The sequence below is a fragment of the Manduca sexta genome, chromosome 6, assembly GCF_014839805.1.
Source record: "Manduca sexta isolate Smith_Timp_Sample1 chromosome 6, JHU_Msex_v1.0, whole genome shotgun sequence".
NCBI classification, from domain to species: domain Eukaryota; kingdom Metazoa; phylum Arthropoda; class Insecta; order Lepidoptera; family Sphingidae; genus Manduca; species Manduca sexta.
The window spans coordinates 8,840,940-8,868,892 of NC_051120.1; the positions used below are offsets into that span (position 1 = coordinate 8,840,940).

At 34.8% G+C, this 27,953-nt stretch overlaps 2 protein-coding genes and 1 non-coding gene across 5 annotated transcripts in view; all 3 read right to left on the bottom strand.

Annotated features, from left to right (window-relative positions):
* Window positions 1-6,608: 6,608 nt before the first annotated feature.
* On the bottom strand, window positions 6,609-26,704 carry LOC115448953 (apyrase). Of its 3 annotated transcripts, XR_005114037.1 has the most exons (12): window positions 26,553-26,704; window positions 23,631-23,853; window positions 22,870-23,067; window positions 22,196-22,326; window positions 21,568-21,715; window positions 20,754-20,880; window positions 20,234-20,388; window positions 19,900-19,990; window positions 18,820-18,966; window positions 17,338-17,504; window positions 8,453-8,619; window positions 6,612-6,775 (listed from the first exon to the last, which is right to left on the bottom strand). XR_005114037.1 is itself a non-coding variant. In XM_030176593.1 (11 exons), exons 1-11 carry the CDS (start codon window positions 26,642-26,644, stop codon window positions 6,638-6,640), a joined length of 1,617 nt encoding a protein of 538 aa, XP_030032453.1. In that variant the 5' UTR covers window positions 26,645-26,704; the 3' UTR covers window positions 6,609-6,637. The 3 variants fall into 3 exon arrangements, 2 of the variants coding, with proteins under 2 accessions (XP_030032453.1, XP_030032452.1); XM_030176593.1 differs by lacking the exon at window positions 17,338-17,504 and having other exon boundaries at window positions 6,609-6,775; XM_030176592.1 differs by lacking the exon at window positions 8,453-8,619 and having other exon boundaries at window positions 6,609-6,775.
* Trnaa-cgc lies at window positions 14,951-15,022 on the bottom strand. Its single transcript has one exon. It is a non-coding gene; the product is annotated as a tRNA-Ala (tRNA).
* Window positions 26,705-27,385: 681 nt separating the features above from the next.
* LOC115448937 (apyrase) overlaps window positions 27,386-27,953 on the bottom strand; it is a 17,772-nt gene continuing 17,204 nt past the window's right edge. The window contains exon 11 of the mRNA XM_037447433.1: window positions 27,386-27,561. Within this exon, the coding sequence (XP_037303330.1) occupies window positions 27,424-27,561 (138 nt within the window). The 3' untranslated portion in view covers window positions 27,386-27,423. The remainder of the gene's footprint in view (window positions 27,562-27,953) is intronic.

Genomic DNA, 27,953 nt, shown 5'->3' on the forward strand with positions numbered 1-27,953 from the left:
TAAAGATAAATTTTGTATTAGTTCTCATTATATTTAATAGTATAATTTAACAATGTACGCATTGCTTATAGAATGATGTGTACTCCTTTAAGTTGGTTGTGGATTAGAATATGACCATCGTATACTACTCTTATATAAACTAAAATAAATCTTTAATATTCCATATAATCTACAATACAATAATAGCATACATTTCTTAAATACTATGAGATGAGTAAGGAGGAAGAGATTTCCTCAAACCACGACGTCGCGACAACACCACTATATTCTCTTCCTACTCGGAATAGGGCAAAGTTAGACCAAATTTACAATAAATAATTTGGTTATATTTTTTTAATGGTCAATTGTTATTTTTTTTTAAGAAACGAATGATACAGCCTGTTATATATCTGAGTCCACATAAAGGAAGTTGTAGGCATAGCTAGTCACTAAACAATTGTACAAGTTTGTGACGAGGGTAGATGTTAAAAGTATAAATTGCTGGATGGATTTCGATGAAATTGGCACCAACTATCTCTAGTCAAGGATTAACACGAAGGAAATTATTAAAGTAAAGCACAGTAAGATTTTTAATCAGAAAAAAGGATTTTCATTTCACGCTGCTAGAACGAGCGGCAATTGCATAATTAAACCCAATTCTTTCCACAACACGGTTCAAAATTATGTTGAATAAGAGATAGGGACAAAAGCAGGTAAAATAAGAAGATACTAAGAAGATACATTAGACATAGACTCTATTATAATTATTATAAAAGGTACAATCAGATGACACGACGTTATTGTTTGAAGCCATAAATAACATTACAGCCATCTTAAAGGGTATCGATATAAAATTTGTAACAGAATGAAGAGCTATTACGGTTAATACTTTGGAAGACTTTAAGTTTTCAAACAGAGCAGTGAAGCCGCTGTGTATAAGTTTGAGAACGTTGTACCCAGTGTAATTACTGGCATTAGGAGACTTAACATGTAATGTCTTGTGACAAGCGCACGGGTAACTGCAGTATTTTGTAATTAAGTTCTATATAGATGCTGTAAGCATGATGTTTACAATTAACTGAGCAATCTGTGTGTTTTGTGAATGTTTAACATAAAAAATTGAGATTGATTTTTAAATAGGAAATGTAATTTTATTTACAACTAGCTTCCTCCCGCAGCTTCGCCCGCGTGGATTTCGGACTTCAAAAATGGAGGAGGTGCTCAATTTGTCGGGATGTTTTTTTAATGTATGGCGGTATGCAGGTGGTCCGATTGTCCGGTCAGGGTCTGATAATGGGATCCTGGTGAAATCGAACGAAGCATATAGCATGATTCAGTATTCACGCGTGATGGCTTATTATTAGCGTATTTCATGTATAACTTCGGTGTTTCTATACCGATTTCTATGATTTTTTTTTATGGAATATTTAATAATTTTAATTTTTTTTAATTAGGGATGACTGAGAGTGTTATAAACGTAAGAGTAGACAAATATAATGAGAAAGCTTCGAACTGCTAAGCTTTCGGGAGTTACCCGTGTTATTGTGAGTCAACCATAAAAGATAGACATATGCTGTCGTGGGATATTTTTTACATAATTTTAAGGAGAACATTTCCGTCATACATGATTTCTGTGTAGCTTTAGCCATTACGGTTGCACACGCGACGGAAGCTTAATAAAAGGAGTAACTTCTCCCGTTTTCCCAACATTTCCCTTCACTGCTCTGCTCCTATTAATTGTAGCGTGATGAAAAGTATACTATAACCAGCTCAGGAGTATGAAAAATAATTGTACCAAGTTTCGTTAAAATCCGTCGAGTAGTTTTTGTTTCTATAACGGTTATACAGACAGACAGACAGACAAAAATTTTACTAATTGCATTTTTGGCATCAGTATAGATCCCTAATCACCCCTAGATAGTTATTTTTTGGAAATATATTTCATGTACAGAATTGACCTCTCTACAGATTTATTATAAGTATAGATGGAAGTGGACTTTGAGTTGGATTTAGAAGGCATAAACCCGGTCGAGCCAGACTACTTACAGCCATAACTGAATAAACTAAACGTTTCAAGAATTATTAGTCAAGTGCATAGATACACTTATTAGTATCAAGTTCATAATCAAGCGATTTGACCGGTGAAACAAACGGTCGGAGTTTATAGTAAAAAATGTAGGTCACGTTACAAATATTTTTATCACCGACTACTTCAGTAGCGTAGTTGTATTACGGTACGACTGCAGTGCTGAAGTCTCGAGTTCGATCCTCGGGTCGGGTCGGTGATATTGGGTTTTTCTACTCACTATTAGTCCGAATGCAGAAATTAGTGCCCGATGTGGCCACAGGCCCGCCTGCTATTACATCATGGAACGGCAAGCACACAGAGGAAAGTAGGCGCACCAGTTGCACCTCTGCCTACCCTTTCGGGATAAAAAATTTGGGGGTGTGTGTTGCTGTGTACATTTTTATATTAAATACATTTTGAAAACTGTGTAAAAAATCCAATTTCGCAGTAGCACTAAGGCGCCTTAATAACAGTAATTTTAGTAAAAGACACCTACTTTGATTATTTATTATATATTTTTATTGCTTCGAATGACGAGACGATTTTGCCGTTCGCCTAATGGTTAGCGATACGACCGCCCATAAATAGTAGAAACACCTTGAATTATAAAGTATTGTTCGGTATTCCACTGCGCTCGCCATCTTGAGACATGTGATGTTAAGTCTCATTATGACCAGTAGTTAAGTGGCTACATACATGATTAGATATTAATCATCGATATAAATGTACTACGTACTAGATTTGGCGTTCTGAACATTAATTGTGTTCAACTGGATTGAACTGCAATCCATTCAAACTGACTTTAGTATGGTCAATATTGACAGCTTGTGGTTGTGTACGGAGTGACCCTCATGATATAAGAACTAGAGTTTAAATGTAAACTTGGATTTGAATAAAAAATATTAGTCAAATAAGTAAAATTATTTGTTGTTTAAGTGAATAATTAGGTTATAACAGTGACGTTTTGGTTGCCATTTTAGTTCATATTGTGAACAAATAGTTTATATGGTTCGGGTCTATAGAATATACGTCAATGATATTAATATTGTAAAACGATATCTATAGAAATATAAACTCACGCTTTTACTGAACTGATCCCAGATAATTTCAACTTAATCGACTAAATTATACCATTTATGTCGACCAATGGGTGCGTACACTACGTGACCACAAAGTTACTGCCATTATGGACTTAACCCCTTTATTATAAGGTTGATTTACTGTCAATCGGAGGGCGCTTTTAAAGAGTATCTCAACGGTAAGTTGTAGTTACAAAGAAGTGCGCTAGTTATCTTATCAGAAGGAAGATTAATCTTAGTGTATTGATCAGACTGGCTCTGTGGTGTAGTTTGATTGCTTGCGGAGTACGACTACGGTTCTAAAGTCCGTCGAATCCCGGGTCCGGCAAAATGACATTGGGTATTTTTCAGTATTGGAGTCTAGAATTTGTGGTCGTTGTGGCAATAGGCTCGCCCTCCATTACTTCATGGGACCAATAAACATGATAAAAAGTGGGTGGCCAATAACAGTTCTTTCCAATAAATATTTTGGATTAAAAACCCATTTTCATTTGTCTCTTACTGATATTTAATTTTTTATAGCATATGATAAATATGTTTGTTGCAAAAAAGGCTCCAACTCAGCAATATTCTGGCAGTGAAGCTAGCGCTGGTCTTCTGTTGGGCTGTTTATCTGTTTATTAATAGGCATGTGACTTGTAAGTTTTCTGACGTTAAAGATAGGTATACAATATTATAACTGTATTTTAAGATTTATAGAAACGGAGTAAAAACAAGGGGAGAAAGGAGTGGGACATCTAGAAAATCTACTAGACGAAATACACAATACATATCTCCTCTTAATCTAGAATCTACTTTTAGAAAAACACGCCATAAATACAGCTTGATCTGGGATTCAAACCTAAGTACCACTGTACTGAAAGGTCAGAATCCGACAACATAACGTTAATAACGAAGTACAGATTTCAAAATCCACTTACCCCACATCATTATTTACACTAAACCACTTTAATATGAACTTCAAATTCCTTTAAACCCATAACTAGTAATTACTGTTAAAATTCTCTCATACATAAATTCGCGCGTCGCAAAATCTAAATAGGGCCGTTTCATTAAGCCGGTACTTAACCGCAAATTTTGTGACCGAAAAGCTCTGGTTGGCATACACTGGCCCGCCATTGACACGTCGCGGCATTCAGCTGCATTCGTGTTAACGGGACTGGCAAAATGTTGCTCAGGTGCTAACGATTTAACGGGACGTTTAATCAGTTTCTCGTATCGTAGAAACCATTTTATATGAGTTGCGAAACGAATCTCGTATGCTAGAATCGGTTAGACAGATGTTGTTTTTATATCTATCTTGTTCAGGTTTGGTTTGGTTGTGACTGTTTGAAATATGTCATTCTGTCTTTGCGTTTTTTAATAGGATCATATGCACGCGCCATATTCGAACTATAAAATTCTCAAAGAACCAGAAAAGTGAAAATATTGGTTGTCTTTGGATGATTTTTATCACAATGTTAGCAGAGATATAAACGAATATGTAAATTCAATTATTACCGCAATGTTAGTAAGACTAATATATCGATACAACTAATACGGTTATATCGTGAATGTTTAGAAACTTGAACAAATTCGAATTTCTCGTATGCCAGAAACCATTTGGATCTTATTTTGTCTACCACAGCAGTACTATACAAACATATTCTGATTTAATCAGCGGTTTATAACAATATTGAAACAACGTCGATTTTAAAGTTACGTTACGTATCTCATGGCGTAGTATTTCGGAATTATTTTGGTTTGTACTTAAATTTTACCCAGTCACATCAGCTGGTGGTGCTACCTCGGTGTTCTAGTTGGATCACAGTACGACTGCAATGCTGAGGTCTCTGCTTCGATCCGAGTTTGGAATTTGTGCGCGACTTGGCGATAGGCTCGCCTCCATCACATTATATCCGATGATACGTTATACAGACGACGGAAAGTGAGTGTACCAGTTTTGCCTCTGCCTACCCCGTCGGGGATTACGGCGTGAGTATGTGGGTGTGTCATATCTAATATCTCGAATACGAGATCATCTCAAGTTCGTCTGGATCCTTTTTATCTGTAGTGTACATTAAATAATTAGACCCAAGCCCTCTTAAATGCCTTTAATACTAAAAACTAAAAGTTGAATAGACCCCTAAAGAACATAACTAAGGGTAATGATACATAATGCCCTTAGAAAATAATAGATTATAACATTTTATAACGATATCGCGTTCTCTTCATTAGAATAACTTTTTTCGAACACAGCGAAAAGACCGTTTCAATGAGTTACGTTGCTTTTTTTTCATCTCACGTTCGCTCGCCGATCAATTCTGAAAAATTTATTATACCAATTAAATTGCTCGTGAATATATATTTTAAAATTCTTTTAGAAAAATGTTCTTTCGAGTTGATTATTCAGAATGCATCATTGAGTTTGGTTGGGTAACTGTCTATATAAATTACTTTGAATTAATTTTCTTTCTCGTCGGTTCATTCAATTAAGTTGGTACCTTAGGTTATTAAGCTTTCCTTTTGTTCGTTCTTCATCGATTTGGTGTTTTTCGCCTTTATTACAATTATGACCTTACGTAGCTGGCAAAATCTGGGTGTATTTTTCCCTTGACTCGGAATAACGGTGCATTTTATTTCTTACATAGAGTTCTTTTTTAATTTCCGATTAATATTTTGTTTCAATGTTGTACGGTCTAGGTTCAGCACCACACACCTTATAGTTTGTTTTGATGATGATATGATAAAGAACAACACTTGATATAAATGATCGACAGTTTATTGATATAAACTTAACACTATAAAATGTTAATGATGGGATGAGACTAATTGTTTATTGATAATTGCTTGATATGAGCACGCGCGGCTTGTTGCTCAGCGGTACGCGAACTGAAGCTAGAAGTATTGATATTTGCGGTAATAGAATAAAATGCTGAGAGCGCAAATTTGTACGGTTGCACCGTACAAATGTGATAAGCGCAATCCAATTTAGGCTTTCTTGGTTTAAATTGACCGAATACAGTGACACGTAATGTTTTATTTTTGATATTGGCTCGGTACAGTGACTCCACGGCACCTGATGGTAAGTGTAGTAGGGTCAAATAGAATGTCTAACGGGAGATGATTATCCCTCGGCACTCGACACAGTTATGCCGGCCTGTTGGAACCGGATATACACAGGCCGATCCCGGAATGCGATACACTTAAGTAGGCCACTATGACGGGTATTAACTCCTTGTGTGCTATCCGCGCGGATACAAAATATCCTAACACCAGCAATCTTTTATATTTTATACGCAAGACCTTTTAATTCCAAGTTCTGGCTTACCAGCAGCGAACTAGCTTGCTCATCTAGAAGATTTTTTTGTATCGGTACAGTGAGTGAATCTACTGCGCATGATAAGTTAAGTGGTATCGACGAGTGATGATGACCCATTGTTAGTACTTACCAAATAGACTTATTGGAAATAGGCTTATTGGTGATTCAATAAAACTCAAAATACACACATAAATAAATAATTTAATTGTATTAAACAATGCAAGGGTTGTCGATATGTGCTCGGCCGTCGACATCGACGAATACTGGAGACTGGCGACGTATGTACTGCATCAGGATATCGTAGTCCACTCCTATTACTTCCACGTTCCTCCTGTTTTCTGATATCATCTGGAAAGTTTAAAATTATATAAACTGTAACGTATACTACTGAAAAAAAGACATAAATATTATAATCGTCTAGCTATGTATATTAATTAATATTATAAGTAAAAGTTTGTATGTTTGTTTGTAGAACGTAATCTGAGGAATTATTGAGCCAATACTGAATAATCATTGAATAATCAAACTACACCGTCTTTTAACATACTTTCACTAAGAATATTGTCATTTAATGATTTGCTAGATTATTTATTAATTCGAATACTTTTAATGCATAAGGTCACGTGAACCGAGTCGTGAAAAAAACTTAGTAAATAAAAGTAACAAAATATTTGCACCAACTTCTAAATGGATACAGTTGATATTAAAAAGTTATTAATTGACTCTAAAAGTTTTAACGTGGTAAATTGAAAAATATTTTAACCACATTTTTCGTACATTTCAATACGCTTTAAGTTCCAAAATAGCTTGATGCTTAAACGTTATCGCTTTACAAAGTTAACAGCGTAATGCTTTTCGGTTCAAACTTGTTACGAATAATCAACTACAGAATATGTAATGAGAATATCTCCATTTATAACAAATGCAATATTTGGGTAAAGTTTTTAGAAAACACAAGTGGTTAATTATTTGGTCAATTGCTCTTTAAGACTTTTACCGAATAGTTTATTTATGAGAAGGGTTTCTTAATTTCATTTGTATAGTTTGTGTGGAAAACTGTTACGCCATCTTAATTATATCCATCAATTTGACTTACAGCCATTTCCATAAATGATCTCAATCGTTCTTTTTTCAAACTTTCTCAAAAATGGACCAATCAGAAGAAAGTATTTTTGATATGTATACAAATGGCTTCTTTGATTGGTTAATTCTCGGAATCGGATTGCAGATTGAGATTGGAATCGGATATTGAAAACGGCTGCTATTTCCATTCCGCGATATAACAGATAAAAGTTCAATACGATATTAAAAAAATTTAATTATATTATTTAATTACTTAGGTTTTTCGAATCGAAAACTTAAATCAATAATACAATAGACCAATCAGAAGAAAGTTTTTTTGACATGTATACAAATGGCTTCTTGGTTAATCAATTGGTTAATTCTCGGAATCGGAATAAAGATTGAGATTGATTATAAAGAGCCTTTACGACATTATCAATTTTAAATTTTATTCTCTAATCACATTGGTTTTATTCAAAAACAGAGACTAATTGTACGAACAGTTTATCGAACTTGGGACCTCGTTTGGGCCTAAATACGTTGTCACTGAACCTTCGAAGCTATCGTATAAATAACGTTCTAAATGATGAAAAATAACACGGCAAGATTAAAGTATGATTCATTGTGGTCTGCATATGGCAGGCAGAATACTTTTAATCAAAATGTATTGACCATTATTTCATTCTCTTGACTTGTTAATATGAAATTATACGTATTTTTAATGAAACCATAGATTAGGGTTACGTATGGGTACACAAACTTTGTGGGCTAGTAAGATTAGACCTCTGTCTATGTTTTTAAACCTAAATAGGACATCACGCCGTTATCTCCGAAGGGGTAGGCAGAGGTGTAACCAGGATGGTTTTCGCCTGTATCTTCCGTTACATCATGTGTCTTTCATGTCGACCTTCATGTACTGGTGCAAGGTGCGTATTAAAAAGTAAAATATATTTTTTAACTTACATTAAATTCGCCGCCGCCATTACCTATGAAGTCTGTAGTGATTACTTTATAGAATTTGGCAATGTCTAAAGGTTCGTATCTAGGTACACTACACTCTATACATCGGACAGTAACGTTGACTACCCGACAGCCAACTGGGCGAGAGCCGTCGAAGACTGTGCGAATACCTGTAATAAGTGGATATTGCTGACATATACAGAAAGCTATAGAGTAGTTAGTTGTAGAACGGACTGCAGAAACGAATGTACGCAGGTTAAAAATCCAAGGGTACACGGCTGACGTTTCTAAAATTATGTGTGTATTCTTTGTGAATTATAGCTTGCTTTAACGGCAAAGGAAAATATCGTTAGGAAATCTGCATACCTAAGAAGTTCTCTATATCAATTTGAGGGTCTATGAATTCTACTAATCCGCACTAGGCCAGCGTCGTGGACTAAGGCCTAATCATCACAGTATACAGGGATGATATTATATTATGTATTATGTATAGTAGACTAGCTATTGCTCCCGATTTCACCTCCGAAGACGACCGTTTACCTCCTCCCTCCCCACTATTTAAACCCATAATGTATGAATTTCCAAAAAAAACTCTTTTTAGTTGTTAGTAAGGAATGTTGGTGTAATATTTTATGCTTCTCAATACAGCGGTTTTGGCCGTGTGTTCGATCAGTCAATCGGCCTTTTTATACAGGAGGAAACAAGAGCAAACTATTAACACATTGGAATAAATAGCACACTTAAACTTGCATTAAGAATTTTACAAAAGGCTTCAAGTTGTAACATTGTAAAGAATTTATATTTTAGTTCTCAGTGAAACGAATATATATGAATAATATTTTTTCGTTCATTAAACATGGCAGGCGAGGAAATAGACTTCCTCAAAAAATAAGACGATACGTGTCCCGATGATAAATGGCTTGCGGATTCACCTGCGTCAAATACAGCCATGATGCCTTGATTTATCGAAAATAGGCATGATCCATATGAAATAATGGCCCCTTATATGAAAATCCTGTGATGATGGACGCTGTTTACCTAAAACAATCCACAATTTGAAGAAACTGTGTAAAGACTTGATTAAAAATACAATTTGTAGATTTGTTTCTTTAAGGGCTGATTTTTCAATAATCAGATAAAGTTATTGGTAGAATATAGTACAACACGAACGAATTAAACTGCCAGTCTTCTATAATAAATTTCAATTTGTCTTATTTTTATATTCAGTCAGATTATATTTTTGATAGATAACTTTTATATTTAAAAAATTTGCCCTCGTGGAGATTACTAGGCCATGAAGATTTTCTTATACTTCATAAAATGACAATCATACAGCGTCCTAAACAATTCAAAGATTCAAGAGTTCAACAATACCTACTAACCAACAAGTATGTGGATGGAATGATCAGACAAAATGCCTCAAATTTAATACCACTGCTAGTCCAGTACGGGTTGATAGATGATTTAAGGCTAAAAGTACCTTACACAAAGCTACATTTGGGTATTATGTCAGTATTAATTGTGTTGAGCTGACAAACACGGTGGCTAGCCAGGCTATGTATTTTGCAATGGTCAGATTTAATAAAAAAATCTAAAGTGTAATTGTAGAAATTTGAATATGAGTATAATAAATAATAATAACAGCCCTATATTATATACTTGCCCACGGCTGAATACGGGCCTCCTCTACTACTGAGAGGGATTAGGCCTTAGTCCACCACGCTGGCCTAGTGCGGATTGGTAGACTTCACACACCTTCGAAATTCCTATAGAGATCTTCTCAGATGTGCAGGTTTCCACACGATTTTTTCCTTCACCGTTAAAGCGAACGATAAATTCACAAAGAATACACATATGATTTTTTTAGAAAAGTCAGAGGTATGTGCCCTTAGGATTTGAACCTGCGGACATTTATCTCGGCAGTCCGTTCCACACCCAACTAGGATATCGCCGCCGAATATGAGTGAAAATGTGAATATATGCGAATGTGTGTGTAAATGCGAATGCGTGTGAAAACGTGAATGAGTGATAAATGTAAATGTGTGTGAAAATGTGCATTGTTTCTATCGCCGAATTAATAACTCAATATCACCTTAGTTGGATCTCAGGTAGATATTTCCAGTATTACTTATAAACTGGTTTTAGCGTTAAGAGGTGATTAAGAATTGCTTAAATAGCTGTCAAAAACATCACCGGTTTCCTAGTTTAAACCTTATTGAGAAGCAATATGGCGGGTTTTTACTTACAGCTGATCGAGTAAATTTGTGTTTTAACTAAGCATAGCTTTGCGAATTTTTTATAAGTAAGACTGAAAACCTAAACTATTTAATAAATAAAGCTTAAGTTGCCATATGCTTGTTCTCGGTTGAATCGGCTTTATTTAATAAATAAAACTCCGTTGTCAAAATTTGCCATATTTTCTGTTTAAAATGAAACTATTTTTCGATCGGAACCCAAAAGACCGGCTGCCAGACTTCAAGATACTGTGAGCTCATTCTGCTTAGATCGGACCACCAACAGCTTAAATTTAAAAAGTTGTATAATTATTGTAAAATGTAGGTAGATATTGTAACTTTGACTTTGCGGGTCACACAGGGGGGGGACTGAGGTGTAATCACCTCAGTCCCCCCCCCCGTGACCATGAAGGCTGCAAAGTTATCGAAACGTTGGGAGAAAACTAAAATATTAAAAACGCGATAAAATCTGAAAAATAGTTTAATTTTAATGTCTAACATTCGCGTAAACATGAGAAATCATTACATACTTTTTTTTTACCTAAGATATCATTTGAGATGTTGATATCTGTTTAATAAGTACCGACAACCCTCAGAACAAGAACAAGCATAGAAGGAATCTAAATTACCCTCATATACTTATCCTATTTTTTCAAATAGGCCAAAACCGTTGAAAAGAACGAGACAAATATTATGTTGCTAAGGTCGGCTTGCGTACCCTTTAAAATAACCAAATGGTTACCTTTGGTCATCTTTATGATGCCGAATTAAAAAGCAAATAAAATGTCAAATGTTCCAACTTGCCAATCTCAAAACAATGTCACAAATGCGCCCACACAATTCAGTTACGTTATATTTCAGCGCGTGCTTTTCAAAAGTGGCTACATGTTTTGTAATATTTTTGTTGTTAATTTTAATAAATACACAGTGCTGTTTAAGTAAAATATAGCCCTAGGAACAAGCAATGGCCTGCGTTATTGTGGGGTGTAAAACTCATTCTTCTCGTAAAGAAAATGAAACTGAAATTATCAGCGTCCATCAGTGAGTAAACAAAAAACCTAATATATTTGCTTAAACCCTGTACATAAGTGCAAAAAGTGTTATTAATTATACTTTATTATGCTGTAGTCATATTATAATCTGCTGTTGGCCATTCGATCCAGTCATTATTAAGTATTTTTCATTTTTACCAATTTACTTAGTCGTGTTCAATAGTGTTGTGCTGCATATTCTGTCGATAACATAGATGTTAGTATATTGTAGTTTACTATTTTGCATAAATTGACTTTTACTTTCAATATACGGTGGTGTAGTGGTAAAAACCACTTGGAAACCGTGCGCGAAGGCTGGGGTCGAAGAAACTATCTGATTTTCATAGTGTGTTTCATACAATGTGTTCATTGCAGATTCCCCACAGATGATGCTATGAGGCAAAAATGGATCGTTGCCATAGCTCGTCCCAATTGGCATTGGAAAAAGCAACACCGTGTTTGCTCTAAGCATTTCGACAAAGTTTTATTAACATTGAAATAAGCTATCAAACATATGTGACATGAATGATATTGCTGTGTTTTAATTTTACTGTCCCATTTTAGTAGCTTCTGTCAAATCCCACCTCTTGGGTATCTTTTAATGCCTAAGAAAGTCAGAAAAGAGCAGAATGCGTACTGGCTTTCTCCTAGACGAAATTCCGGCCGATTTCTTGTTTGTTACTTACAGCGGTTTCCATTCCTTCCGAAATTTCTAACATTTTCTTAATTTAATAATCTAAATGCTAAACCATTTTTGTGTGAATGACGTTTCGGAAGGCATGGAAACTGCTGTAATTAGCAAATGAAAATTGGACAAAATCTAGCTCGAAGAAAGCCGGTAGTTTTAAAGTTTATTGTAATTTAACAGCTTCTCAACGAGTGCTTTTATATACCCAGACTTCTTTTGGTACTTGAATACCAAATCAGGGTTTTGATATCTTTTTTTAGCCTTTATCTAAAATAGCAATTTGCAACGGTTTGTAGTTGATCGAAAAGTGTTTATTTTAGCAGGTCTGTGAATTTACCATAGCCGATAGACAAAGCATCTATCGATATCGATAAGATGTCAGAAGGGATCGCAACACAATTAAATTTCTTGCTGTCTAAGACAGAGTACACTCAAATGTCATAGTGTTACTTCTATGCTTGTCATTGTTCTGAGCGACAACCTTAATATGTTGACTTTAATTTGACAGCGTCTCAACTATCACGCACTTCAATGTAAAACTGTGTTGCAAAAATTAATACTGCCTTACAATTATCAGAGATGAGACATTTTGAAAATAACAGTATTTGAAATGCAAAATACAAAATACCTATTTCCATTTTGTATTTTAAATACTTTTTTAGAAAACCATTTTTTATTTTATTTGAAATACTTTTTAGGACATATTTTGTATTTGCAAAATACAAAATACTGTTTAATCAACTTGCAAATAAGCAGTTCAGTAAGTAATTAGATAAAACGCAAACATACGGAATAAGTCAGCGACGATACAATACTTTTGGTTTCGTTATTATTTTATCACACATAAACATTTGACTTACACAACACACATACACACACACACACACAACATCACGCATTTTATCCCCGAAGGGGTATGCAGAGGCGCAACCATGGCACCCACTTTTCGCCAAGTGTGTTCCGTCCCATGATGTGATAGGGGGCGAGCCTATCGCCATATCGGGCACAAATTCCAGACTCCGGGCTGATACTGAGCAGAAAAACCGAAATATCACTTTGCCCGACCTGGGATTCGAACCCAGGACCTCAGAGCGCTGCCGTACCGCGCATGCAGTACAACTACGCCACCGAGGCAGTCAAAACATTTGACTTAGGTACTGGTTAAAGCGGAAAAACCATAGGGTACAGCCACATCATAACTCCTTGTCACAAATGTCACGCTTTTCATGTAGGTTTTGTTGATTTTTAGTGAAAAGCATTAAACAAAACAGTTCAGTTCTCTGTTGCTATAATGAGAAAAAAAATATTTGCGTAAGTGCCATATTTTTTTTCTTTGATATTGTTGTTGACAAGACATTAATGAGAATAAAAATATCTTGCACTCATTACAAATGGACAATCCTATATACTGTGGAGTACTGATACAGATAATTAAAAAAAGCTTAGATAAGAGGTTTGAAAAATTTAAGTAATGATTTGAAGGACTCTAAAGCTAAAGAAGCAAATTTGGCATCAGTGTCATATCCTTTTTTTAAATTAAAATGGGTGCCGAAGGGAAGTAGAGAACACATAAAGGAATTATTCCTTACAGAAGTGAAAAAAATTAAAAATGATCATAAAGATGCAAATACTACATTTCAATCAAACAAGAAAGAAAAAATGAATCCTGTTATATGTTCCATGATGATTCAGATTCCTCAGTAGCTAGTGATAGTGCAAATGCAAACACCACCATTGACGTGGAATCACTACAATATTTGAAGTATGATGATGTCTGCCTATTATCATTAAATAAATACCCTACAGTAAAGATTGTCTTTTTGAAATATACTTAATACCTGCCTGCCCAGCTCTGCGCCAGTAGAAAGGCTTTTTTCTTATGGTAGCATGATTATGAAGGCCACACAGAAGAAAGATGAAATATTTGAACAAATAATTTTGTTAAAATCTGTTAAATAAATTTACTTTGATCACTTGTTTAAATAAAAAAAAAACAAAAACAGAAATACAATAAAGTATAAAACTAAAGGTATTTTATTTTAATATAAAGTATTTCGGAAATATGTATTTTGTATTTAGTATTTTTAATACAAAATGAAAAACTATTTTGTATTTTGTATTTAAAATATAAAAAACGAAAAGTATTTACATTTTGTATTTAAATACATTTTATAATATATTTTGCACATCTCTGAAAATTATCTACACGCACACATATACATTATTTTACATTTCACTACATTGACATATCGTGTGAAACAAACAAAAGTCTAAACGAATCAGCTAGTATTTGTTATTTGCGTAGTTTATCCAAACGTCCCAATTGGGACACTTTAGCCTTCAGATTATGGGTGCTATTGGCATATCACATCTTTGTAACATTATTTTTTTTTGGCGTAATACTCTTAAGAATAGAATAACACGATATTTGGATAGTGAATTAGTACATACTCAATCGCTTGTAAATAAAAAAAAACAAAAAAAACATCAAATGAGCATTGCTTGTTAATAAAAAAAAATAACAAAAAGATTTCATCAAATGGGCACGTGGAGGTGCTGGGATTTGAACCCAGGACTTTCAGCATGCGAAGCAGACACTCTACCACTGAGTTACACCCCCGTTGATATGACTGACGAACTTAACTATCTGTTACTGTCAAAATCTCAGTGATTTACTAGATTTATTACAAAAAAATATATAGGTATTGAATAATTCATCGGAGAAGGAAAATTTTGATAAAAAATAATAGACCTCGTAACCACGAAAACTCGATTTACTTCTATTCATTATGGAAGCAATATGATGGTAATATCAAATTGTGCTAAATCCAAAGCAATTTCGATCATGTCGATAAAATTACTTTATACAGGAGTCTAAATTGGCATAACATAGGTAGCGAGTTGACGAAAAAAAGAAAAGATTAAAGGGTTAACTGTTTACTGTTACATTTTGCTCCGGGGTTGTCTGAGGAAATAGATTTACACTGGAGGGTTAAATATTAAAAGCGCTTTGTAATTCACGAATGAATGATCGAATGAGAATGAGTGAATGGAAAGTGTTGTTATTAGGGGTCGTGGTAAATAACTCTCATATACTTACTCAATGAATTGAACGTTATTTAATAAATATGTATATGTAATAATAAGTATATAGTAAATCCTTTATTTGCGAAAAAGTTGGTACAGTATAGAATAATCATTTCTTATTTATTTATTTCAACATAATATTTTGTCAAATTTATTGACATGCAATTTTTATTGATGTGTATAAATGAAAAATAATTAATTAGGTTAGGGAAGGTATTACTTATAATAATTTTTTGATTTAGATTAGAATTTGTTTGTTAATTTAATTTAACATAAGTTTTACATTATGATGTTCATTATACGGTTAATTTAGAATATTAATTATGATTATTATTTCAAGAAGTAAATACAAAATTTCAGAGATGATCTTCTTATAATTCTATTTCAGTTTACCTATATCTAATTGTTGTATTTTAAACTTATTATATTATTAAAATTTACGTCAATAGACTGCCTTGCTGATGCTGTTGTACTTATTACGACTGCAAAGTTGAGGTCCGTTTTGATCTGTTTGCGCAGTTATATTGGGTTTTGCTACTCCAGACGTTATTACTGAGTATTAAGAGCATAATTTGTACCCGATATGGAATTGACTTCGCCATCACATTATGGGACGGAATACGACGTAAGTATTGGCATTAGTAATGCTTCTTGTTAATTTTTATGGCTTTTAATGATAAATTAGTAAGAATTCTGTTTGTAATACGTTTAATGAAAAGTACGTGCACCGTAATTAAATAAATGACAAAAAAAAATGTTGCAACCACGAAAAAAAACTTATTAGTTTGATGACACCTTTGATATTTATTATCCAATACCTCTGCCTACCTCTTAAAGATAAATGCATGAGAATGTGTACGTTCGGTACAAAAGTAAATTAATTAACTTTAAGACGATCTAATAGTTACTAGTTTAATACCGTTTCGGTTAATGCCGGCAAAATTATATAAGTGTATATTTATTAATGAAATAATATTTTCAATAAGATTTTATCCTTAATGTGTGGTCTTTGGGTTTAAAATTATTTGTCGGAACAGTCGCAAAATTATTAGAAGGAAAATTAAGTAGTTAAAAATTATCTTTTTATAAATAAATGTGTTGGGATTTGTCAGTAAATCTACTGACAAATCCCAACAATATAATATTATGTTGGTTTTTGTAATATCTTTTATATTATAATTTGATGTGCTTTATAATTTAAAGAATATCATAATATTTATTTTAAAAGTTTGTAAAAATATTTGTATATTTCATTTCTAAACGGTCATCAAAGTTTCCGACCAGTATCGAAATAGCACGCTATAAATTCCAATCCCTACTAATGGCTTCTACTCTTTATGTCTAATACATGGTGTTCTTTATTAGAAAGAAAAAAATATTTTAGGTTATGATGTTAAAATGTTAAAAAAGTTATTTAAATACTCTTCTCATAAATAGTATGTACATGTTTTGTTTTTGATAATATAGGAATATAAAATAATATAATATTATAATACGTCATATTGTTCACTATTGTTGCATTTTTATCTTGACGGTATTTTGAAAATTACAATATTTTAGGATCTTTTATTTTGGTTAAAAAATTATACGTTTTAGCATGTATACTTTAATTTCTAATATACTGTTCTTCTTTTGAAAAGAAAAAACGATTAGATAATGCTAAATAAACGGTAAATAGGATAAGGATACGGATAGGCTTTGTCCGTGCAAACTCCATTTTCGAAATAAAAGTAACGGTCGCTTAATGAAATAGTTTTAAGAATTGGTTAAAAAATTCCAGAAATCACGTTCCTTTTTCAAATTAGTTAATCTCTTTATATCAATTATGGATAAACCATAAAAACTCACAGAAAATCCGTCGCCACCTCCTCCAATGAAACTTTGCGACACAACTCGATAGTACTTGTCGACATCCAACGGTTGGTATTTAGGGATGTCGCATTCGATACAGCGGACCGTCGCGTTGACAACCCTTCTGTTGACGGGCAGAGAGCCGTCGAACGTCGAACGCAACCCTGGATTTAATTGCAATCTTGTTCAAGGAATTTTTAATCTGACCATATGAGATTTTTTGTAGTGTGCACTGACGTCTTTTTGGGACTTTGTATATTAGACTGGTGTAGTTTAAGCCTTATAGTGCAGCGTAATTAAAATAGCCATGACCTTTCTTGATTAAGACATTAAGGTCTATAATGCCTGAGCAAATATGTATATTAATGGTATACTATTTTCGTTCAATTTAATACAATTTAATAGTTTTAAAAAAAATATGGCATGATTTAAAAAAGAATTGTCTTTAATATTTCAAACTTAATCATTTACAATTTTTAGTAAAATATGACACTTACTCAAAGATGTTCGAAAGTATAACCCTTCGCTATAATGAAATGGTGATGACAACAAATGGGGATGAAATTGAAGTACATTGAATATCAATTTATGAAAAAATGTTTTGAATTGAGTGAATTCAAAACCAGTCAATTCGGTTTGATGTACTGAATTTATTTGATGGAATATATTTCTATTCAGTATTAACAATATTCTTCTAAAATGAATTCTTTAAATAAGCAACAAAAAGACCGCGGCGGCACGAATTCATTTATAATGTTTATTTAAATCAAACGCTGCTTCATTTATATAAACTAGGGAAGCGTGACAAAATAGCAATAGGTATTTTAAATATTGTCATAGAATCAACAAGAATGTACGCTAGAGCAAACAGCCTAAGCAGCAAATGCTTGCCGCCGCTGCATATTTTCTAAAAATATATCGTCTATTTTAAAATCTTTATCAATATGTAATCCTCTTACGTTTGAAGCCTCGATTGTATATTTGAATTTGGAATTATATTAAAATTTCGAACTATTGCATGTTTTACATTTGGAATTACAGTCAAATGTGTGTACATGTAATGTATGTATGTAGTGTCCGTATGAAAAAAATAAACATCAAATTTCTTAATGAAGTGAAAGCTATAATAAAATTAGCACACCATTAACCATTTAAGTTGTATCATGTACCCTTATTTTATAAAGTCGGTTAGTGCGAACTTTTCCCTCTCGCGGTGCCGCGACGGTATGAGATGTGTCCATCACTAGAGCCAGTACTGAGTGGCCGGTTTATATGATTATGAAGGCCGAATTACGACTCAAAAGGCTCGCTCTTGCACGCGCATGTAATATTCAGAAGTGCAGTCAAATATTGACATTTGGGGGTCTAACAAATTTGGTCGGTATATCCGATTATAATCATCACAAGGTTTCTGTTGTAAGTTGTCTTAATTACATTTTTATGGTTTTAAACATACATAATTGATGTATTTATACATACCTGAAACTTGTAGCATCCTCGCACCTGCGTATGGAACGTTTGCTACAGAAAATTCTAGCATTTCCATTATGTGATCGCCTCTCAGATCGAAAACTTCGACGTTATTTTCAAACGGTGTTGATAGTATTACAGATTCAAATGTTATTACTGAAATAAAATAAGTGTTTTATAGAACTGTCTTGTAGGTAGTGTAACCACTTGACTTAATAAGACTTAACATCTCATGTCTCAGGATGGCGAGCGCAGTGGAATATCAAGCAATACTTTATAATTCAAGGTGTTGGATGGTGTCTCTACTGTTTATGGGCGGCCGTATCACTTACCATCAGGCGAACGGCGAGCTCGTCTCGTCATACATAGCAATAAAAAAAGCCTCCCCTGAACCCACAACTCACAGTGATACTAATGGTTAAGATATTTTTGCTCAATATGAGATGTTGGGGTGGGATGCCAAAGATACTGGGCTTTGCGGGGCCAGCGTAGTTAATGTGGGACTACTCCAGGAGTGAGATAGATTGAAAAAAAAAAAAACTAAATTGCTGTGAGATAAAACCAGCAAGTAGCTATTTGCATTAGCTCCGTCAGCATTTATGATTATTTCGGGATGACCTGGGTTCGATGCCTAGGTTGAGCAACACTCAGATTTTCTAGGACTGGTTCTAAAGAAAATTGGAACAAACGGCTTGTCACAAAAACGGAGTCAAATTATTATCATATTATTAAAAAGGCGGTCGCTGCGATCCTACGTTGAAGGGGTGTATATGTGGGGAACGGAATGAGCCCAGGAGTAGGGAACAGAATCTGCGCGAAAACAAGATGGTCTGTGAGTTACGATGTACGGTATCTGCAATAATTAAATAAACAGATTAATAAAGAAGAGTTTCGATTTGGTGTCCCAAAATCCTACAAGTATATCATCATCGTCAGCCGTAGGATGTCCACCGCTGAACATGGGCCTCCCCCAAAAGTTGCCAGATCGCCCTGTTGGTAGCGGCCAGCATCCAGCGATCTTCTTGTATATAGACCTATAAGTATATAGGTAGGCAAAAAGATTTTTAACCTTATCACAGATATACTTACTGCCGTTATTAATGTCTGTTCTGATGCCACCTTGATTAACCACACAGAAATGCGCGTAATGCCAATTGTCTCCTTGAGCTCGGTCCAAAACCTAGAAACATATTATATATTCTAATATTGTTGAAGAGTGTTTGTTTGAACGCTTGCTAATCTCAGGAACTACTAAAGTAGTTCAGATTTTTTTACATTTATTGGAAGTTACATTACTCCTCTTCTTTTATCGCGGGGGCGGAGGAGCCACAGGCAAAAACTTGTACAATATGAAAAAATCAAATTAGCTCCTGTTTCAACATGTAAAAGTTTCAATAATAACGAGAGCCATAAAATTACTTACCGAGTGTAGAAAGGCATCGCAAATAAAACTACCAAGATTGCATTCGGCGCAGGCGCACCTCGACGACATGTGCACCAACGAAGTGCCTATTTCAACCTTTGCTTGCTCTTCGATGATTGGTAGGTAAACGTTTATTCTTTCCAGAATATCAGGAGCTGGAAAATACATTTATGTAATCTTCATAGGCTGCTTTTTTAAAAGGTAGAAATTGCATACGATAATACATCTTAAAGATGTCTTATTTTACATATTTTAATACGAAGCAAATTGTGATATACAACTTGGAACCCTGGGCCATACGATTAGTCAATATTATTTCCGGGAACGTTTTGTTGTTTGCATCCTGCAGCAATTCTCAGAAGTGGCCTACAGGTGTGTTGAAACCTTATGTTAAATACCTACATTACATTCTATACAACACCGCTATAGTATTGTCAGTAAATGAGTGAATGATAAACGACATGCCCATTCGAGCATTAAATCCAATTAAGTGACTATAATAATTTGCAAAACTTGTTACCTTGCTCAATTTCGTTTCCTATGAAATGTGGATGTCCATCCCAACGGAGGAGATTACCTTCATCGTCAAAGAATAGTTTGATTTCACCCAGATACTGCGTGTGAGCAGCGGCTTGAACAATTAGTACCTGATGACAAAAATTGATAATTCATAAAATTTATTAATACAGTACTTCAGCTTTATAATACTATATTTTTTTGGAATTTCATGAGGAACAATTTCATAATCCATGATTGTTGCGTAACTTTAACCGTTTACGCAGCGCACGCAATGGCAGTTTTCGACAGGATTTCATTTAAGCCGTTTTTGCAACATCTTTCATTGATGCTCTACTCCTATTGGTCGTAGCGTGATGTTATAATAGCCTTCCTCGATAGATGAGCTATTCAACACCTGTAGAATTTTTTAATTCGAACTAATAGATCCTGAGATTAGCGCAGTCAAACAAACTCTTCAGCTTTATATAATAGTAATAGAAGTAATAGATAAATGATAATAATTTTACTTAATAAACAAACTACCTGCCTCGGTGGCGTAGTTATATTACATGCGCGGTACGGCAGCACTCTGAGGTCCTGGGTTCGAATCCCGGGTCGGGCAAAGTAATATTTGGGGTTTTCCGTTCAGTATCAGTCCGAAGTCTGAAATTTGTGCCCGATATGGCGATAGACTCATCCCCTATCACGTTATGGGACGGAACGCACTTGGCAAAAAGTAATTGCGCCTCTGCATTCCCCTTTAGGGATACATGTGTGATGTGTGTTTATGTTGTTTTTGTTTTTAATAAACAAAAAAAAAACATAAAAATACTCACCGGTCTTCCATTTTGTTCTATCACAACCGGGTAAGGTCCTCGTGGCGAGAAACCACTGTTTTCCGGAGGTTCACCATTGAATAACAGCGTGTGGCTGTGGCCTCCAACGATTATGTCTATGTGAGGGCCTCCGTGCAGAGCTATTTCACTAAAATATATACACAATAGATAGCAACCATCGTACGCAAGTGGTCGCTGTAGTGGCCAACGTAAGTGTGTCGCGTTTCGAGATTAGCCTGTGTATATCCGGTCTCAATAGGCCGGCATAATTGTGTCAACTGCCAAGGAGTAATTATCTCTCGTCAGCCGACATTCTATTGGACCCCACTCCACTTACCATGAGGTGCAGTAAGGTCACAATGCCATACAATTATAAATAAATCAATCATAATAAATCAAATTATACTTTCCAGCGTTGGCTGTTTAATTTATGCGTCATTTTTTGGTACATTGAGTTTTATACATATTTGGAATCACCACTTTCTTCTTAGACTTTTGATAGTAGTTTCAAGTTTTCGAAAAAATATTAGATTAGGTCAAATGTCGGCCAATCTTCGTTATCATCCTATTACTAATGAGCAATGATATTATTTAAAAAATTATAGATAAGCACTTGTCCTACATATACCTGTCTATATCTATCCCAGAATGTGATAACACTATGATTATTCTAACTCCTTGGTCGTGGAGTTTCTGTGCTTCTGCTCTCACGGTTTCCACTTCATCAGTAAATCTTAACCTTCCCGTAGAAGCCAGATTCTGTCAAAGATCAGATTCTTTTAGAAAATATAGTAAGACTAGTTTTGGAAGTTTAATTGCTATTATTTATTTTGGAATTAGTATAAAAAAATGCAAATTATCAGCGCATTAGAGAAAATCGTGAGAAAATAGTTACCACCACAATTATTTTTTCTACCGCCAAGCAACAAGGCATGCGCTGTTGTGTTGCAGTTTGAAGAACATTGTTACCAGCGTAATTATTGGGCATTATGAGACTTAATATCTATGTCTTGGGTTTACGAGTGCAGTTGTATGGTGTTTAATAGCGAAGGGTAATTTTTTAAAAGGTAATCCCAGGTATTTAAAAATTGCCTTAGTTAACATATCGCAGCCAATTTAATAGAAAACAAAAAGTAAGACAAACGTAAATGGAAATGAAATGAATATGAAAATAAACCTAAAGGGAAAGCCGGTAGGAATCAGGTTGCATGGACGCCACGGATGGTGTTGCTACTGTTTATGGGCATTTAAATAGCTCATCTTTAATTTTTATCTTTAGTACGAATTCTCTATCAAACTTACATCGGTAGATGAGATGATGACTCCAATGATGCCGATTTTTCGTCCGTTCCTCTCCACAATGATGCTGGGTTCGTACAGACCCTGGATGGTGGGTTCATCGTCATCGATGATGTTAGCAGTCACGACTGGCGAGTTGAGATGCTCTAGGTACGGCACAACGCCTTCGATTCCGTTGTCGAACTCATGGTTTCCTAATACCTGAAATTAAAATACTGATTATGTTTCTTTTACACAGAAAGTAAAGAATTACCTAAGTGGGGCTCATAACACGGACCATAATAATAGTAGCAACTTTGATGATTTTAGGTGATTGAGAAGTATCCTATAGGTTTAAAAATAAAACTATTTTGCGGATTTTATTGCGTTTTTTATATTATAATTTTTTCCCGACATTTCGAAGAACTTGCATCCTTTGTAGTCACGAGGTTGAAACGTCGGGAGAAAATTCATAATATAAGGGCCGCGATGAAATCCGAAAAATAGTTTTATTTAAATATCTAACATTCGCATAAACATAAGAAATCATTATACCCTATAGATTTTCGTTCTCTTGAGAAATATACTACAGAAATGGCCTTTTGATCGCGTAGACTTATTAAGCTTGATTTTTTCTTAGTTGAAAGAGACCACCTGAGTATTAGATATAATTTTTAACTTAATGCCTCTACGTGTTATTGAAAAATAGTCGAGACAGATAGATAGACAGAGATTCCATAATGGTTCCTTTTGTAGTACGGAACGCTCAAAATAAACATACTTACATGAGCAGTATGTGGAATTAAATTCATGAACTCCTGAGTGACGTTCCATCGTAGGATGTTATACCATATGGTGCCTTGGAAGCTGTCTCCGCCGTTGAGGAGTAAGGAGTCAGGCTCAGCTGCCAGTCTCTGCCTCACCAGGGTTGTAAGACGGGCGAACCCGCCTATACAGGGAGCTACGTCTGGGTTGCATATCGTGCCAGATGGACTGGTTTCTACGAATCTAGAATAAAAATATTAAAAAAAATTCAAATGTTTGTTAGATAAAAACGTAGAACCTGCTGAATGTATTTGGGAGAAATTTGACACTTCTATAGACGATATTCAGGGTTACCATGTAAATCAATTTGTATACTGGTAAAGTATATATGTAATGGGAATACCCTGGAAATGTATTTCTTGCTACATTTTGTACTGTCATAGTTTGAATGCTTATTAAATTGAAATAGCACTACATGGGCCGAGCCATAAAGTTGGTGATTTGACCATGTAACAAAATTCTCATTTGCATTGAATATCGATTCAAAAAACGTATGAGTTATTCGGAAATGTCTGAATTTGAACTCTATAGGCCGGTGTCTGTTCAGTGTTTAGTATTGGGGATAAGACGTGAACAACATATATTTATGGTCACTGGAAACAAAGCGATAAAGCACAAGGCCTTGCAGCATACAATCTGTGTATTCTGGTAACGGACAGGTGAGAAAGATTGTGTCAGATATTACATTTCATATTTCTATGAAGTACATTGCTGCATCGCCTACCGTTGGCTTTACAGTGCAGCTCTCGGACTCGTCAATGTATGTTTATTTACATTAATTTGCGTGGTAATCAGCTACAGTATTATAAAGTCTATTACTACAGTTATTGTGCAAGTAAGTGGTTCACATAAGGGCTAATTTATACGCATCTTAACCCGCAAAGAGATTCATCAAACAGGAGGACAATAAGAAGTTGGAAATATATTTTGTTTCCACTTTCGTCTATAGTTAAGCGGGACATAATGAGTAAGGGCATCTAGTCTTCAGTCCAAAGTATTCATAAATATCTATAGGTCCATTCTGGTATTTTCGTTTAAATTACACAATTCCGATTCAAAATACATTCAGGTAAAGCAATATAATTGAGCCATAAAATGTTTGATAACAGATAACACGTGTTTTATCTATCAAACATGCTTCAGTCACGCTTGATTTAACACAATTTTATAATTTAATTTGTTTTGTCTCTTACGCCTAGTCACATTAGATTGGAAGGTCCGAAGTTCAAAATTATGCCGGCCTGTTGACCCTGATATACACAGGTTGATCTCGGAACGCGATACTTACGTGGGCCACTACGGCGGGGTCGATAAAATTATGCCGGCCTGTTGTAACGAATATACACAGGCTGATCCCGGAACGCGACACTTACGTGGCCCTACGGTGGGTTTTAACACCTTGTGTGCAGTGGTCGATATCCGTGCGAATATAAAGTTATCCTACCAGCAAATTCCACGACAATTGTGACAATTGATGTAAACATTTTACTGGTGGTGGGTATCTCATATGTGAGCCTGGGTAGGTACCACTGCAATGTCTATTTCTGCTGCCAAGCAGTAGTGTGTAAACACTGTTGTGTTCCAGTTTGAAGGACATTGTAGCCAGAGTAACTACTGGACAAAATGAGACTTAACATCTCATATTTCAGGATGCCGAGCGCAGTGGAAACAATACTTTGTAATTCAATTGGATGGTGTTTCTACTGTTTATGTGCGGTCGTATCGTTTACCATCAGGCGAACGGCAAGCTCGTCTCGTCATTCAAAGTAATAACACAAGAATTATTGATATTAAGCACGTGTTGAGGATTATTAACTTTCGAGGATGGGATATGTGTTAATTGTTCAGTTAAGCTGATAATGAGGTAATTAAATCACCTGATATTAAGTGATCGTTGACTTCAAACAGCCGCAGTATCAAAGGATTAATGAATTATAATAATATCAGCCTTGTATTATACACCGCCCCATTGGCCACGGGCCTTTTATACTAATGATAGAGGTTAGGTCTTAATCCACCACGCTGGCCTAGTGCGGATTTGGTAAACTTCACACACCCTCAAAATTCTCATACATCTTAGGTGTGCAGGTATCCTAACAATGTTTTCTTTAACCGTTAAAGCATGCGATAATTCACAAAGAATGCACATATAATTTTAGAAAAGTTAAAGATGTGTGCCCTTAGGCTTTAAGCTGAGGACTGCTACTCCCAAATAGGCTATTGCCATTTTAATGTAGTGAATTAATATACAAATTGCTCAATGTATTGATAACCTATTTTTATTCCAATAAAATAAAGAAGACAATTTTTTAATTCGGGCACAGCAAAATGACGGTTCACTTAGTACCAGATATAGTGAGGTCACTATATCTGGTACTAAGTGAACCAGAGTCCAGAAAGAGTTTCGACTGATTAGAGATGATAATCCCTCGCCAGTTACAATAGTGCCGGCTTTTCTAAAACCACAGGCTGATACTGGAACGCGACACACGTGTCACTATGGCGGGTTTTCTGCACTGTGGACGGTGTTCGCTACCCCAGCGGATACAAATATCCAATAACTAGATGGTTCTATATATGTAGTTGTAAATTGGACGGAACACGACACACGTTGGTCACTATGGAGGATTTTCCACACTGTAGGCGGTGATCGCTACCCCAGCGGATACAAATATCCAATCACCAGATGGTTCTATATATTTTAATTAAATTTAATTGTTCAAAAATAATATTAATTTTTGATATTTTTTTTTTATTTGCGTATAATTTAAAATACTGTGCCACTTTTTTTATTGATACATATTGCTAGTCTATATTTTGTGTTTTATTCCCATTCGAAACTGTCACATTTTCCCACTGCAAAACAAGTATAAAACACTAACCTTGCATGAAAATCATTGTAATGCAAAATATTCACAGGAAACAACTCTTGCGCACACACAGGACTGAATAAAAATAATAATATACTTAACATTTCGATAGAGTGTCCACAAAACACTTTATAAGACTGTTGAATTTGTTTATGTTATCTACAGCAATAATTTCAATCATAAATGATAAGAGAATGTAAGGATTAGATATTTTATGTTTTACATATCAAGATAATAGATAAAATATGACACGGTTCTCATTCATTGGCCTATTTACAGCATTCGGCATTTGCCTATAAGGTTTTGGATATAATTAGTAATTAAAATTTGCGTTGTAGTCCATGATAGTTAAGGAAAATCATAAAGAAACTAATAATACTTAACAGTGACGAAGAGTGAAATTTTCCGAAAGCGAACCCGACACAAAATAATAAAGGTATTAATATGCATAAAAGCGATCTGTATCCCCTGACTTTATTTAAGGTTTTGTCATGTTAGTTGTTAGGGCTTCCTGTTCTATACTTGTACTATACTCAATAAATGCTAATAAATTATTTCGCGCCGCTATCCTAGCCGATGACATCGGGCGTTTCCGGAAGTATTCGGCTGCGCGGGCAGGCTGGTAGAAGAGAAGATATGTCACGCGGCGACTATTCTATTATTCTCTCTGATTACACGCAGTCAAAAAATGTCTAAAATTTGTATTCTGTAAATTTTGTTAATATAATGTTTCACACTGTAAAAAGAGCGTTTAACAAAATATCTAATGTTTGAATAGAAGTTGAATCTTCAATTACCGATCCTAACACCAGACGCGTATCATTTATTAATAAAAAAAACTAAAATAAACATATAAATATTTTATTGTATTTTAAATCGTGATCTAAACCATGCAAGGGTTGTCGATGTGGACTCGGCCGTCTACTTCGACAAATACTGGAGACTGGCGACGTATGTACCGCATCAGGATATCGTAGTCTACTCCTATTACTTCCACGTTCTTCCTGTTTTCTGATATCATCTGGAATGCCCTCTGGAACGCCCGATGTCATCTGGAATGAAAAATCGTTTTAATACTCGTTCATGTTACAGGTTATGTTACAGTTATGTTCATGTTACAGGGCCCTTATTCTGTATGGTAGTGTAAACGCGTAACACGGCCGTGTCATGCTATCTTCGAGAAATGTGCGTGGAATGGTATTCTGTAAGCCAAATTTCTATAGTCCTTAACATGATGCGTTGTGTTACGTGCTTGTTACACACTGTTAAAATAACGTCTAATAGAGAATAAGGCCCCAGGTGTTATAGGTATAAAAATCTAAGCAAAATATAGAATGAATTCTTATGTTCGTGCGAAATTTAGACATTAATGTAAAACTATTTTACGGATTTTATCGCGGTTATTTATATTTG

What these genes read in the sequence shown, in the direction of transcription:
- LOC115448953 (XM_030176593.1), bottom strand. Translation starts at nt 26,644, where the DNA reads ATGTTAAGTATATTATTATTTTTATTCAGTCCTGTGTGTGCGCAAGAG. An exon ending in TACAATGATTTTCATGCAAG is followed by an intron (nt 23,854 to 26,552) that starts GTTAGTGTTTTA and finishes TTTTTATTCTAG; the next exon opens with ATTCGTAGAAACCAGTCCAT. An exon ending in TAATTCCACATACTGCTCAT is followed by an intron (nt 23,068 to 23,630) that starts GTAAGTATGTTT and finishes TTTTAATTTCAG; the next exon opens with GTATTAGGAAACCATGAGTT.